Here is a 15,416-nt window from a genome sequence, read left to right as displayed (position 1 = left end):
ATTTTAGTTCTATTACGAGTTCGGGGACTGTCTGGGTTAGCCAAGTTAGCCTCGGAATTTAATTGTTCATTTTAAGACAAAGTGGAACGATGTCAAAGATTTCAATTTACACCCCTTAACATGAATGGCGATCCTTTTTACTGCCAACATTCGAAATTTTATGTTCGTCAATAAAAAGAAGAAGACTAGTGGATTATTTAAAAAATCATATTTGAAAATATGGATTCCAATGAATATGAAATGCCGAAAGGCTTTAACAATAACAAATCAGTTGTATTTTTTGCATATGAATATATATAACAAAAAAAAAATTGTGCATTCAATCGTTATAAAACAGTTTGCTTGGAACTTTAGAAACGCCATATGGAACTTTCATTTTCGTTATTATTTCTGAGTATTAGACGACAACGCATAATAATTTCCGCCTCGATTCAACAGTCGCATCCTTCCGTAAATTGTATTCAATGCAGTAATAAGTGCAGTAAGAAGTAAACTAAAATTTCATTGATACTATAATTGATATTTCATTAATTAAAAAACTAGTTTCCTATTTAATTCCTTGATTTACGTTTTTTTTTCAAATGTACAAGAAAGGCAACAATCACACGAGAGCAATGAGAACATAAAATGAGAACAATTTCTAACGAAAAGAAAATATGAGACCAAAACAATTTGAGCTTCTAACCAGCCTCTACATTACAAATCAAATACTATAGAATATTGCGAAACTGATACAGGTGGATCCGATTCTTAATAATTAGAAAAGTAATTAATATTTATTTATCCGGATATCATCTGTAATTTATTCCAAAAAATTCACCTTATGGAACAACATAAGCTTTTTATTGCGTGTTATATTTCAATAAAACATCTGTTTACAGACGGAAAGGTAAAGTGTATAAAATGCGCTTGCTTCAAACTTTCTATACAGTCGAATTTTGTTTCAAATTCAGTCAACTTCCAACAGAAAAAAACAAGAAGGAAAAATGTCTGGAAAAATTGCAGTATTTGTTTTGGCCATGATGATCTGCAGTTTTGGATTAACCAGGTTAGTTTTACCTCATCGCCGCGTTCTGTTCTGATTCATTCAATCTGATACATTTCAATTTTCATATGAACTAAACAACACAACGTAATTCTATCAATGTACTTTAAATTAATTTTTGTTGAGAACTTTTTTCTGGCAACATGAAAAAGTTGAAGATTTCATTCAGGAATAAAATACCAAGATAGACGAGAGTATTTATCCAATTTCGAAATTATTTATCAATATCGTCAATAATTCCACTGTTTAATATTGATCCATGTTTGATCTTAACTCAAATATAACTTTGCGTATAAAAAAAGATGCATGTATTTTTCAATGATTCCAAACGAGCTCAATTATAAAATGTTCTAACAATTTCCGGATTGATAAGTTACGGAAAGCTATAATATAGTCTACATTTAATTTTACAGGGCAAAGTCTCTTGAATCTCGTAAGTTCAATTTATCTAATTATTACGTGAGCATTTCTCAATCATTTGCCAACACATTTGGTAACTATTTCTGGAATTTGGTCGGTATAACATTTGAACCTGTATTTTCACTAAATCTTTATCGAAAATTTTTAAATGCTGACGAACAATTCCAGAATGATATATGATATATTTTTAAAATCCCAAATGTCGAAAAAAACTCAACAACTCTGTAAATCACATTATTGTATCTAAATCTCCATTCGATTCAGTTGTTGATAAATGCATCACAAATTTTCACGTATTGATTTTATATGATTTAAATTTTATCAAAAAAAAAAAACGAAAATGAAAAATAAATAATCCTATTTTAAATTTGAAGCTATATCAAATTTGAAATTCTTTGTAATTATTGCAGGTAACCAATCTGGGAAATCCTCGAAAACCGTTGATAACAAAGATCATGAAAGATTTTGGTGGATTCCTTTAGTGGTAAAAATTGTTAACGCAGTAGAGAGAGGTAAAGACAATAATCCGTTATATCCGTGTAATCCGATATATTTTGTTTTATATAATTCGAAATTTTCAGAAATTTGAAAATACGAGATGAAAGTATTGAATTGAAGCCATATAAAATTTAAAATTTTCTGTAATTATTGCAGGTGATCAATCTGATGAAGCGTCAAAAACATTTGACAACAAAGATCAGGAAAGATTCTGGTGGATTCCTATAGTGGAGGAAATTGTTCGAGCAGTAAAGAGAGGTTAGGCGGATATGTTGTCTAATAAATGAAAGCAGAAGTTGAATCAAAGCATTACCTATATTGTATATTATTCATAAGTTACATGAGTAACCTATCTGAAAAAAAAATATTGGATTAAATGATAAGGACAGAACCGACACTGTGTTAAAAAACGTTGCTGGTACAATTGTAAGAGCAGTTAAACTGATCAATTCATCATCATAATTAAATCTAATATATTTCACAGAAAACAAAGTACATACTTTAGTAAAATGTTAACATTAAAATTATTTTGATCTATTGATGACTGATATATTACTTTTAAAGTTGATGAAATACTAGAATGATATTGTTCAATCGGAAGATTTGAAATTTTAATTATATTTGCCTGGATGTAATTGTTACTGATTATACTTATCCCAAATTATCAATACCGTAATCTAAATAACCTAGTTCAAAGTAATTTAATATTTGATATTTTTGATTTTAATATTGAGTAAATTTCAAAAATACCGTAAATATAGTAAAGACAAACAAAGCGGATGTTTTATTCTGCAATTCTTCACTCGCCTTGTTGTCTTTATTTCTGTATTGGAATATTTTGTATCTTTGTTACAATCTTCTCAAAAAATATTATTCAGCGCATAAGTATTATTTGACTTCATTAGTTTTTCTTCGGCAGGTTAAGTCTTATCGAGCAAATTTGAAAATACAGATGACGATTCAATGATGACCCGTGTCTACTTCCGATTTTGATTTACATATTTTCTCGTGTGAAATCTAACCTAATTATTCAGAATAAATTACATCAAAGCATGGACGTTTGTAAAATTTTGGTCGATGGATTCCAAGAAAGATATTAGGACATAAACATAAAATAAACCGCTTACTATACGAACAATTCTGTGAACTGTTTTGTACAGACTGAAGTAAATGATAAAACTTTATGATGTTGCTGTATATATTTCAACACTATGTCAGTGATCTATCTGCGAGCCTCAAACGTTTTTGGTTTGGCTCATTGTGCATTTGCAACATCTGCTACATTTTCGCATCATATATTGGTGGGTTCATTGTGAAAAACTGCAAATTTTATGATCCGAAAAAATTACACTAATAGCTTGCTTAGTTACCAATATTATTTATCCGCCTAGCAAGCAACTCTATAAACGAGCAGCTGATCAAATATTAAGAACCAACTATCTGTATTTAAAAAAAAAAAGAGTACTTTTTTTTTTTTTTTTTTTTTTTTTTTTTTTAAAAAGTAGGCCTCGACCCACCGATACTCACCTTGTTTTTATACTCACGTATTGCAGGGGAGGCTTGTAGATGTTGTTACCTGTAAATACCTATAAGAAGGCAAAATAATAACACCAGGAGAAAACAGAGGGTAGATTCGACGAACACTTCCGTGACAGAAGAGAGTTGGGAGAAATACACCTTGGTGCACACTCATATCAACTCTCCCTGTCACGTGATGTCCGTCTCCTCTAATAGAAAAGAAATTTAGGAGGTATAACAGAAAAAGAGTAGAGAGTCAGTTTACGGAAAGACAAAGAAGTTAAAAAAAAAACATAAAAAGAATAAATTATAAATAAGAGATAAACGAAGAAACCTTCACCAAAAATATAAGAGAGCCAGTATTCTGGTGTATATGGCGTTTATTTAGCTATTCGTTCTAGTATATTACTACAAATATAGGTTGTTATATTTATTAAATATAGGCAGATTTAGTGCCTATGGTTGACAATTAAATAATTAACTAGGGCAGGTTATAGATCGTTATGAAGGTAGTTCAGTTGTTATATGTTTACAGCGAAGTTATTGTTTTAGGTTAGGCTGTTAATGAGCAACCAGTCCTTCTTTCCACCGTTTCATGTTTTGTTGGCACTTGCTGCTGCCTTGTCATCTTTCATGTTTAACCTGGATTAACCAGGTTAGTTTTACCTCATCGCCGCGTTCTGTTCTGATTCATTCAATCTGATACATTTCAATTTTCATATGAACTAAACAACACAACGTAATTCTATCAATGTACTTTAAATTAATTTTTGTTGAGAACTTTTTTCTGGCAACATGAAAAAGTTGAAGATTTCATTCAGGAATAAAATACCAAGATAGACGAGAGTATTTATCCAATTTCGAAATTATTTATCAATATCGTCAATAATTCCACTGTTTAATATTGATCCATGTTTGATCTTAACCCAAATATAACTTTGCGTATAAAAAAAGATGCATGTATTTTTCAATGATTCCAAACGAGCTCAATTATAAAATGTTCTAACAATTTCCGGATTGATAAGTTACGGAAAGCTATAATATAGTCTACATTTAATTTTACAGGGCAAAGTCTCTTGAATCTCGTAAGTTCAATTTATCTAATTATTACGTGAGCATTTCTCAATCATTTGCCAACACATTTGGTAACTATTTCTGGAATTTGGTCGGTATAACATTTGAACCTGTATTTTCACTAAATCTTTATCGAAAATTTTTAAATGCTGACGAACAATTCCAGAATGATATATGATATATTTTTAAAATCCCAAATGTCGAAAAAAACTCAACAACTCTGTAAATCACATTATTGTATCTAAATCTCCATCCGATTCAGTTGTTGATAAATGCATCACAAATTTTCACGTATTGATTTTATATGATTTAAATTTTATCAAAAAAAAAAAACGAAAATGAAAAATAAATAATCCTATTTTAAATTTGAAGCTATATCAAATTTGAAATTCTTTGTAATTATTGCAGGTAACCAATCTGGGAAATCCTCGAAAACCGTTGATAACAAAGATCATGAAAGATTTTGGTGGATTCCTTTAGTGGTAAAAATTGTTAACGCAGTAGAGAGAGGTAAAGACAATAATCCGTTATATCCGTGTAATCCGATATATTTTGTTTTATATAATTCGAAATTTTCAGAAATTTGAAAATACGAGATGAAAGTATTGAATTGAAGCCATATAAAATTTAAAATTTTCTGTAATTATTGCAGGTGATCAATCTGATGAAGCGTCAAAAACATTTGACAACAAAGATCAGGAAAGATTCTGGTGGATTCCTATAGTGGAGGAAATTGTTCGAGCAGTAAAGAGAGGTTAGGCGGATATGTTGTCTAATAAATGAAAGCAGAAGTTGAATCAAAGCATTACCTATATTGTATATTATTCATAAGTTACATGAGTAACCTATCTGAAAAAAAAATATTGGATTAAATGATAAGGACAGAACCGACACTGTGTTAAAAAACGTTGCTGGTACAATTGTAAGAGCAGTTAAACTGATCAATTCATCATCATAATTAAATCTAATATATTTCACAGAAAACAAAGTACATACTTTAGTAAAATGTTAACATTAAAATTATTTTGATCTATTGATGACTGATATATTACTTTTAAAGTTGATGAAATACTAGAATGATATTGTTCAATCGGAAGATTTGAAATTTTAATTATATTTGCCTGGATGTAATTGTTACTGATTATACTTATCCCAAATTATCAATACCGTAATCTAAATAACCTAGTTCAAAGTAATTTAATATTTGATATTTTTGATTTTAATATTGAGTAAATTTCAAAAATACCGTAAATATAGTAAAGACAAACAAAGCGGATGTTTTATTCTGCAATTCTTCACTCGCCTTGTTGTCTTTATTTCTGTATTGGAATATTTTGTATCTTTGTTACAATCTTCTCAAAAAATATTATTCAGCGCATAAGTATTATTTGACTTCATTAGTTTTTCTTCGGCAGGTTAAGTCTTATCGAGCAAATTTGAAAATACAGATGACGATTCAATGATGACCCGTGTCTACTTCCGATTTTGATTTACATATTTTTTCGTGTGAAATCTAACCTAATTATTCAGAATAAATTACATCAAAGCATGGACGTTTGTAAAATTTTGGTCGATGGATTCCAAGAAAGATATTAGGACATAAACATAAAATAAACCGCTTACTATACGAACAATTCTGTGAACTGTTTTGTACAGACTGAAGTAAATGATAAAACTTTATGATGTTGCTGTATATATTTCAACACTATGTCAGTGATCTATCTGCGAGCCTCAAACGTTTTTGGTTTGGCTCATTGTGCATTTGCAACATCTGCTACATTTTCGCATCATATATTGGTGGGTTCATTGTGAAAAACTGCAAATTTTATGATCCGAAAAAATTACACTAATAGCTTGCTTAGTTACCAATATTATTTATCCGCCTAGCAAGCAACTCTATAAACGAGCAGCTGATCAAATATTAAGAACCAACTATCTGTATTTAAAAAAAAAAGAGTACTTTTTTTTTTTTTTTTTTTTTTAAAAAGTAGGCCTCGACCCACCGATACTCACCTTGTTTTTATACTCACGTATTGCAGGGGAGGCTTGTAGATGTTGTTACCTGTAAATACCTATAAGAAGGCAAAATAATAACACCAGGAGAAAACAGAGGGTAGATTCGACGAACACTTCCGTGACAGAAGAGAGTTGGGAGAAATACACCTTGGTGCACACTCATATCAACTCTCCCTGTCACGTGATGTCCGTCTCCTCTAATAGAAAAGAAATTTAGGAGGTATAACAGAAAAAGAGTAGAGAGTCAGTTTACGGAAAGACAAAGAAGTTAAAAAAAAAACATAAAAAGAATAAATTATAAATAAGAGATAAACGAAGAAACCTTCACCAAAAATATAAGAGAGCCAGTATTCTGGTGTATATGGCGTTTATTTAGCTATTCGTTCTAGTATATTACTACAAATATAGGTTGTTATATTTATTAAATATAGGCAGATTTAGTGCCTATGGTTGACAATTAAATAATTAACTAGGGCAGGTTATAGATCGTTATGAAGGTAGTTCAGTTGTTATATGTTTACAGCGAAGTTATTGTTTTAGGTTAGGCTGTTAATGAGCAACCAGTCCTTCTTTCCACCGTTTCATGTTTTGTTGGCACTTGCTGCTGCCTTGTCATCTTTCATGTTGATCCATAGATACGAGTTGGCATATAGAGAGAGAAAAAAAAATACCAGTCTGGAGGAAATTAATATTACATAATTTACTGAGGGAAGGTACTTAGTAGTTGTTATTAAATTATTGCAAAGGATAATATAAAGAGTCCTATACATTTCTAGAACACAATACTGCCACAAAAGAGTGAGAATCATACATATTTTCCAATCAATTATAGAAAAAGAAATTGAAGCAAATCAAATAATTACTTTTATAGTTTTTTAACAACTCGTGGTTTGGAAATAATCAGAGATTTATTAGGTGGGAGAACTATGGAGGCGTCCGATGAAGAGCTCCCCCGACCTCTTTTTTCATCTCTTGTAACAGGACTATTTTCGATGTCGGAACACTGCCATTCTGGACCCGGTTCCTTGGTCTTCTTATGACTGCGAAGTTTCTTTCGAAACTTCGCAATAATATATCGAAATAGTAAATTGAATATTGTGTGAATGCATTATGAATGATTTTTTCTGTTTTAAATCTTGACTTAACAGAGCATTTTAAAAACCGCGGATCAGTGGTTTGTTTTCCTGTCTTATATGATGTCTTCTTATATGAGATAGGAACAATCAAAAAATAGGTCGGGACGGTCGGGATTTAAATCAGAAAGCTCCCTATACCTGCGGTAGTACAGAGCTCGAACATATTTTATTTGAAAAAATATTTTTTGTATGATTATGCATTAGGAAGAAACTATTTGAGTAATCTCAACTAATATATAAAATTTAGATAAAATCACAATTATTTTCATACATATATATCCGGAAGTTCTGTGTTATAAGGATAAGGACCTAGAATTTATCATCATTACGGCACGTCAAGATAACACCATCACATCAGCAGGTAGTTGATGTCGCTGTGTCGATTCCTTGATTGGTTGCAAACAACGTCAACTCGGAAAACTTTTCACCAGATAAAGATGGCGTCCGGGTAAAACATTGCAGCAGAAGTTTCGGATCTGCAAACACAATAAGAGAATTGTTATAAACGATATTTATTTATAATTTTTGTGCTTTGAATTTCAAGCGGAAATACAAATACCAGCAGTTTATGTACAAGAGTGAGTTCTTGTCAGAGTGCCACCGATCGGGATCTAATCGACGAAAAACCGAATCTAAAGAGATTGAATGAAATTGCTAACAAAGATTTTCGTAAATAAAAATGTTAAAACAATCGCGGGACAAAAAAACTATCGGTGTATATGGATAAGATAACGAATAAAACAATTAAGACAATCGGTGTTACGTTGTAAACCAATATGATCCTAGGTCTTTGAGTTTGAACTTTTGAGTGTCTACATTTTCTTTTCTTGTCGTGCTGCTCTGCTGTCACTGTTTACAATACAGTTCGCATTTAAATTGTCCATTTGCAGTTTTTGAATATATTTTGTAAGCGAATATTGAAGATTATAGTGCCATGGTGTTATCGTACACATAAAGGAGGCGAAGAACAAGCGAATAAATGTATTTAGTGCATGTTTTATGATTTTCTTACCATCGCTTGTAGACGACAGCACACAGAGATAGGTCTGTATAAAAGCGATGTCGATGAGAAATAAACCATGGATCATCTGCGAACAAACAAAAGCTCGAATATGTTAAAGAAAACTAGACTTCTTCCAAGAACAATATTATTAAAATCAAAATCTTAGACTTGAGAGGATTTAGTAATGATGCCTGACTCTCTTTGTTTGCTGAACAATTTGATGTTCTCCCATTGACCGTCTAGGAAAAAGATTTTTTGAAGTTCTGCTGAAATTGATGGTATTGATGGCGTGAACAAATCGTAATTTTTCTCTTTAATGAGAGCGCAATGGTTTTCAACATCCCGAAATAAAACGATAATTAAATGGGATATTTTGGTTTCGTAGAAATCTCATTAAACTTGTAAAACTCCGATATCCGATAATTTATTCGAATTTATCCGATAATAACCCAAAGAATCCCGCCTCACATCATCGATGTTTGAAACATAAGCATCTAATTTGTTCCTTCTAGAATTACGAACTGTTAGCATTCAGTTACATTTTGTATTAACACTAATAATAGTTACTTCGCAAAACAGCTCACTTTGTACGAAATTCGTATGAGTACACATTAATATCGTACTCTGTTGTATTGAAAGGTACAACAAGGTGACATCCCCATAAAACATTCCAATCCCAGTAATTTACACCAAGTGTGAGATACCATACTCTTCATAACTAAAAGTGACGCCTGGGTTATTCTTGTTTGTTATTGATGTTATAAAAAAAGGAATTTGACTACAATTGTAGTTCATCGTTGACATAAAATACCAGCTTACACGTTTCAAGTCGATGTTTTTTCCTGAATATATCTTTCGACTCCGCGCGATTGTTAAAAGCACAAGAATCACAAAAACAGAACCAAATCTACACTTCATCGTTTTAACAGCCTCAAATCTTGAGTGAGGAATAGACTTAAGGAACAACAAGCTATATTGTGTATATGCTGTCGAGAATCGATAGTAAAGTCGAAAATCATTAGAGGGGAACTGCATAATTCATGTCTCAATGCTGTTTACTCTTTTTGCTGCGTATGTAGATTGTCTCGGCGGTGTGGCGTATTGTGCTAAGCGTGAAAATACGCTTGACACATTACCTGATTACCCTCAATAATTTCGTTAGTTCGCATCTCGTGGAAGATAATTATGTGCGAGAGGATTGCTAGACTCTTGGCCGCCGTTGTAGGATGGTTCACGCAATCGCTAGAAAATTACGGCTTTACTCGACCATCAAGCCCATCCATGCGCAGAAAACAAAAAACTGGCTTACTGACACCATACCGGCGACATGGTAACCGGACGATAGATTCGCCGTATGATTAAGTCGTATTATCGGCTTTCCTCTCCCCCGAAATAATTATGCAAATTGTAAATCCTATTCACGGTGACCGTAGATTTGAACCTATGTACATTTGAACCCATGTGTATATCCGCGGGTTCAATCTATATGCGGGTGCTAAAACCCGTGGGTTAGGGTTAGTATGGGTTCAAATATCCGTAAAACAAAAAAATTTCCATAGGTGCAATAGTATGCAGGTGCAATTGTCATGGGTTCAAATGTACGTGGGTTCAAATGTAATGGAACCCCTATTCACGCCTGCTAAACCTGAAGCGCAATGCTCGTGTCGAACCACCCCATCACGTGTTGGAGTTGTGACCGGCTAGATTCCCGTGAAGCGAGATTTTCACTTTTAATAAGGTAATCTCGAAGTCGAAGAATGCTGGCGGCGCGTCGTTTGTCAAAGGCGGTGATCGATTCTTTAGTAAGGTATTCAGTTGGTTATGGCCTCTATATCGCAAAAACTTGATACAAGGATAGATAAAACTCACTGCAGGGTGGCTGTTTGCAGGTATTGCGACAAAAACATTGTTTAACTAGTAGATCGCGTGGCGAATGTTAAGTTCCTTTGCATTCTTATTTTTCAGTATATATAATTGATGCTGAAATTTGATTTCCCTAGAAGACTAGTTATAAAGTATATTATATTGCAACAATATAAAAGCTTGCGTAACAAGATATGTTTTTAAACAAATGCTTTACTTATTTTGCTGTTGTTTTATATTCTTTTGTATTTAATAGATTAAAACAAAACGATAAATGTAAAAAGCTTGCGTAAGCGATTCTAGGTCTCGATTAAAACAGGTATCAATAACTAGCGTGTTGTGCATGCACTCTCAAGCTGTGGCTGTGGAGGAAGCCGAAAAACGGCAAGCCTTTATGTGAACCACCTTGCAAAGACGAGGGGTTCAGCAATTTGCTCGTTCAGTGCCCCGTCACTCTTGAGATTCGAAGGTACGTTACGTAGGTACAATACTTGAAATATATATGCCTCAGGAATAAGCCCGAATAACCCAGATGCGCCGAACAGAAAATTATTATGAAGCATTCGAAACGATACCATGTGACGTCATGCCTAATAACCATTAATTACCACTGCCCATTACCTAATACACCGTCTGGTATTGGTCAAAACGGATCACTGAATAGCTATTATTAGAACGTCGTTTCTTGTCCGAAAATCAAATACCGTATTTGTCCAAAATATTCTTTTGACACCAAACTTTAAACATGATCTACATGAATATATATTGTGAGACCGACATGACATGTGGGTATTCACATCAATCAACTAGAGCAAAGTTTAGTAAAGATGACGCAGATGTCAGTGGGTGATTTAAAACATAAATTACATGTTTATTGAAGATTCTATGTTCTGATCCGAACTCATGAATGACTTTCGAAGCTATATTGAAGCACGGAAAAACTTATCAACACGTCACAAGAGATCCGAATCGGGTTTTTAATAAAGCGTTTACAAACCTTTCAACATAAAATTAGTAGAGAAATATTCAAATTTAGTCTTGTAAGCCGTAGTGATGGTAGTCAATGCGAGTTATACTGAAATTCATTATCCAAGAGCATTATCCATTTCTCGAGGCAGGCAGCATTGCAAGTGTATGCTGTGTAGAGTAGCTAAAATTTAATGAATTATCAAGAATAAATGCCATGCTCCTGCTGTCATAGTGCAGGAAGACCTAAGATACCAGCAGGAGTATTCATCCATTGAATAGGATTTACATAGTTATTTAGAGGACGAGGGAAGACAATAATATCACTTATTCATATGGCCAATCACAGTCTATCCTCCGGTTACCAGTACATGTCGCGGGAATGGGATCGGTAAGCCAATTATTTTGTTTTCTGTGCATGGATGGGCTTGATGGTGGAGGACTGTAATCTACCAGCGTTTGCGTGAACCATCCAACGGAGGCGGCCAGGAATCTGGCAATCCTCCCGCACAAAATTATTTCTCCCGGTATTCGAACCTGTGAACCCACGCAGAGTTTTCAGATGCTGAGACAAGCGATTTCCACGCTTAGCACGATGCGCCACACCACCGAGCCAATCCAGAGTATGCACAGGAAACAGGAAACAGCATTGCGACACGAATTATGCACTTAGCCTCTATTGATATTTCTATTGCAGACATTATATACACAATATAGCTTATTGTTCCTTAAGCCTATCCCTCACTCAAGATTTGAGGCTGTTAAAACGATGAAGTGTAGATTTGGTTCTGTTTTCGTGATTCTTGTGCTTTTAACAATCGCGCGGAGTCGAAAAATATATTCAGGAAAAGAAATCGACTTGAAACGTGTAAGCTGTTATTTTATGTTGTCGTATTAACTACAATTGTAATCAAGTTCCGTTTGTTTTTGTAACATCAATAACAAGTAAGAATAACCCAGACTTAATTTCGAATGTTACCTCGGCAATTAAAACAACACAATTAAACGCACTATGGCTTGAAAATTCTGACACTCAAAGCTATTTGTACTAAAATCTCTTACGTTTAGTTATGCGGAGTATGGTATCTCACACTTGGTGTAAATACCTGGGACTGGAATGTTTTGTGGGGATGTCACCTCATGGTACCTTTCAATACAACAGAGAACGATATGAATGTTTACTCATACAAATATCCCAAGTAAGCTTATTTGCGAAGGATTTATTTATCTAAAAATTGTGCTTTAATAGAGTGTAAAAAGTAACTGAATGCTAATAGTTCGTATTTCTAAAAGGAACAAATTAGATGCTCATGTTTCAATCATCAATGATGTGAGGCGGGACTCTTTGGGTTATTATTGGATATATTCACAAACGGGTGAGTCTCGCCGCAATTTTAATGAGATGGTTATGATGTCATCACACAAGAACAAAATATCCCATTCAATTATCGTTTTATTTCGAAGTGTTGCAAACCATTGCGCCCCCATTAACAAAAAAGATTATGAATTTTTCAATCCACAATACCATAAATTTCATCAATACTTTGTTGAAAAATTATTTTTAGATGGTCAATCACAAAGAAGATCAGGCATCAATATTGAATCCTCCCAAGTCCAAGGTTCTGGTTTTCATAACGTTGTTATTAGAAGACGTCTAATTTTCTTTAACATATTCGAGCTTTTATTTGTTCGCAGATAAACAATGGTACCATTCTCATCGACATCGCTTCTATACAAACTACGAGACCTATCTCTGTGTGCTGTCGTCTGCAAGCGATGGTAAGAAAATCGTAAAACATTGAAATAAAATTTATTCACTACAATAAATATGTGTACGATCGCATATCAGATAGCTTCTTGTCCGGAAAGAAGTTTAGCCACTGCACAATAACATCCAATATCCGCCTATACAATGTATAAAACTCGAAACTCCAAATGAACAGAATCAACGTGAAAATTTAGCGAATGATATGATAATATTTTAGCTGAAGCTGTCTAATTAGACTTTACGCTTTTAAATATATCAAGAATACGCGCCGCAAAGGACATACAGGAAAGAAATATCTTACAATTATCTTATACTTATTAATTATATTATTCTTATAGGCCGAATACTTTTTTTCGTCCCACGATTATATTCCCTTTCTCATTTGCAAAAATTTTGTGAACAGTTTTAGTCAATCACTTTAGATACAATTTTTTCGATTGATCTCCGAACGGGCGTACCCTGTCAGGATAATTAGTTTGACTTTGCCGTAACCCACAAACCGCTGGTATTAATATTTCCGTCTGTAATTTAGAGAACGGAAATTATGAATGAATGCAGTTTACACTAGTTATATTACTGTCTTTGCAGGTCAGAAAATTTTGCAATGTTTCACCCGGACTCCATCGTTATCTGGCGAGGAGATTTCTAAGTTGACGTCGTTTGCAAATGAGCAAGGAATCGACCCTGCGACATTAACTACCTTTGGATGTGGAGATCTGGTTCCGTCAGACTATTTGTTGGGTTAACAATAGTATGAGCATTTTTGTGAAATGTCGTTTTGTTTGTAATTATTCAGAAGTGGTCTTAAATCTTTTTAAAACAAAAACACCGACTATATAAATATAAAATTTGTTGTGATTTATCAAAAATTTGATTCTTGACATATTAGGTGGGAGCATTTAAACCGTTTCTCCGTAATGCATAATCACACAAAAAATAATTTTCTTGACATTAATTCCATCATTTTTTGAAATAAAAGATCTTCAAGATCTATACTATCGCAATCAATTATTGGAGGCGTCTTGCTGGTTAAAATTTGTAAAAGCTTCCAGCCTGCCACAATAGAGATAGTTTTGCAATCGACTGTAAAATAATATTTATATCGCACAATTATAGAAACCGTGCAGCCGAAGTCGTCAAATTCAGCTTATGATGAGTTATTATGATATGAACAGAACAATATCAACAGATAGATAGGTAGATATTAGGAGATAGTTGCTTTTTTTTCGATAAGACTTCGATAAGTCTTCGGTTTCTGACCGATATTCTCGTTGATATTTTATGTTTCTTGGTGCATAGCAGGATTCGATTGTCCATAATTGTCTATTTTTAATACGAATGCAATTGAAAAATCGTTTTCTATGAGTAGTAAGCTAATACGGATCAAAATGTATATAGCAAACGAAAAGAAATAGTTTCAGTGTGTTTGCGTGGCGGAGGAACGGTACGAAATGCATTGTTGGCAAATATACTTCCAGTATTGCAACAAAAACGATTTATTATTTCTATGTCAGCTCCACGAGGTTTAGGGAATGGTGCAGGATATTCCAAAGAAAAAAATACTCGTTTTTTTAAATACAGATGATAGATTCCTAATATTTGATCAGCCGCTCGTTTATAGAGTCGCTTGCTAGGCTAATAGATAATATTGGTAACTAAGCAAGTCATTAATGTAAGTTGGTGACCGTACATTTGAACCCATGCGTATATCCACGGGTTCAATCTATATGCGGGTGCTAAAACCCATGGGTTAGGGTTAGTATGGGTTTAACTATCCGAGAAACAAAAAAAATTTCATAGGTGCAATAGCATACAGGTGCAATTGTCATGGGTTCAAATGTACGTGGGTTCATATGTAATGGAACCATGTAAGTTACGTCGTTACAAAACTATTTTACTGTCCCCTGCACCTTGATTTCAAAATTCAAACAATAATTGATGCGAAAATTTTTGAGGCAGCAGATGCTGCGAATGCACAATAAGCAAACCCAGATACGTTAATGACTGGCAGAACGATCACCGATATAGTGTTGCAACATATACAGTTACATCATAAAGTTATTCGATTTGCTTCAGCCTGTACAAACCGTTCATAGATTTGTTCGTATA

General features: G+C 33.4%; 2 protein-coding genes and 1 long non-coding RNA gene across 5 annotated transcripts; 2 read left to right on the top strand and 1 right to left on the bottom strand.

The window, feature by feature from the left end:
- The first annotated feature begins 904 nt into the window (after window positions 1–904).
- Window positions 905–6,106, top strand: LOC120342879 (uncharacterized). Of its 3 annotated transcripts, XM_078111257.1 has the most exons (7): window positions 912–1,048; window positions 1,459–1,478; window positions 1,876–1,977; window positions 2,120–2,221; window positions 4,964–5,065; window positions 5,208–5,309; window positions 5,971–6,106. In XM_078111257.1, the coding sequence occupies exons 1-7, from the start codon at window positions 987–989 to the stop codon at window positions 5,973–5,975; spliced, it is 495 nt and encodes a 164-aa protein (XP_077967383.1). In that variant the 5' UTR covers window positions 912–986; the 3' UTR covers window positions 5,976–6,106. The 3 variants fall into 3 exon arrangements, with proteins under 3 accessions (XP_077967385.1, XP_077967383.1, XP_077967384.1); XM_078111259.1 differs by lacking the exon at window positions 1,876–1,977 and having other exon boundaries at window positions 905–1,048; XM_078111258.1 differs by lacking the exon at window positions 4,964–5,065.
- A 1,949-nt stretch (window positions 6,107–8,055) lies between these two features.
- Window positions 8,056–9,595, bottom strand: LOC144420756 (uncharacterized). Its single transcript, XR_013474722.1, has 3 exons — window positions 9,530–9,595; window positions 8,720–8,795; window positions 8,056–8,183 (listed from the first exon to the last, which is right to left on the bottom strand). It is a non-coding gene; the product is annotated as an uncharacterized LOC144420756 (long non-coding RNA).
- Window positions 9,596–12,215: 2,620 nt separating this feature from the next.
- On the top strand, window positions 12,216–15,333 carry LOC120342877 (uncharacterized). The gene is made up of 6 exons (XM_078110380.1): window positions 12,216–12,407; window positions 12,608–12,738; window positions 12,833–12,915; window positions 13,105–13,158; window positions 13,235–13,318; window positions 13,896–15,333. Exons 1-6 carry the CDS (start codon window positions 12,309–12,311, stop codon window positions 14,051–14,053), a joined length of 609 nt encoding a protein of 202 aa, XP_077966506.1. The 5' UTR covers window positions 12,216–12,308; the 3' UTR covers window positions 14,054–15,333.
- The last annotated feature ends 83 nt before the right edge of the window (window positions 15,334–15,416 follow it).

This window comes from Styela clava, chromosome 3, assembly GCF_964204865.1.
Source record: "Styela clava chromosome 3, kaStyClav1.hap1.2, whole genome shotgun sequence".
Classification (NCBI taxonomy): Eukaryota; Metazoa; Chordata; class Ascidiacea; order Stolidobranchia; family Styelidae; genus Styela; species Styela clava.
Note: the sequence above shows the minus strand (reverse complement) of the source record. Positions and strands in the feature narration are given on the sequence as shown.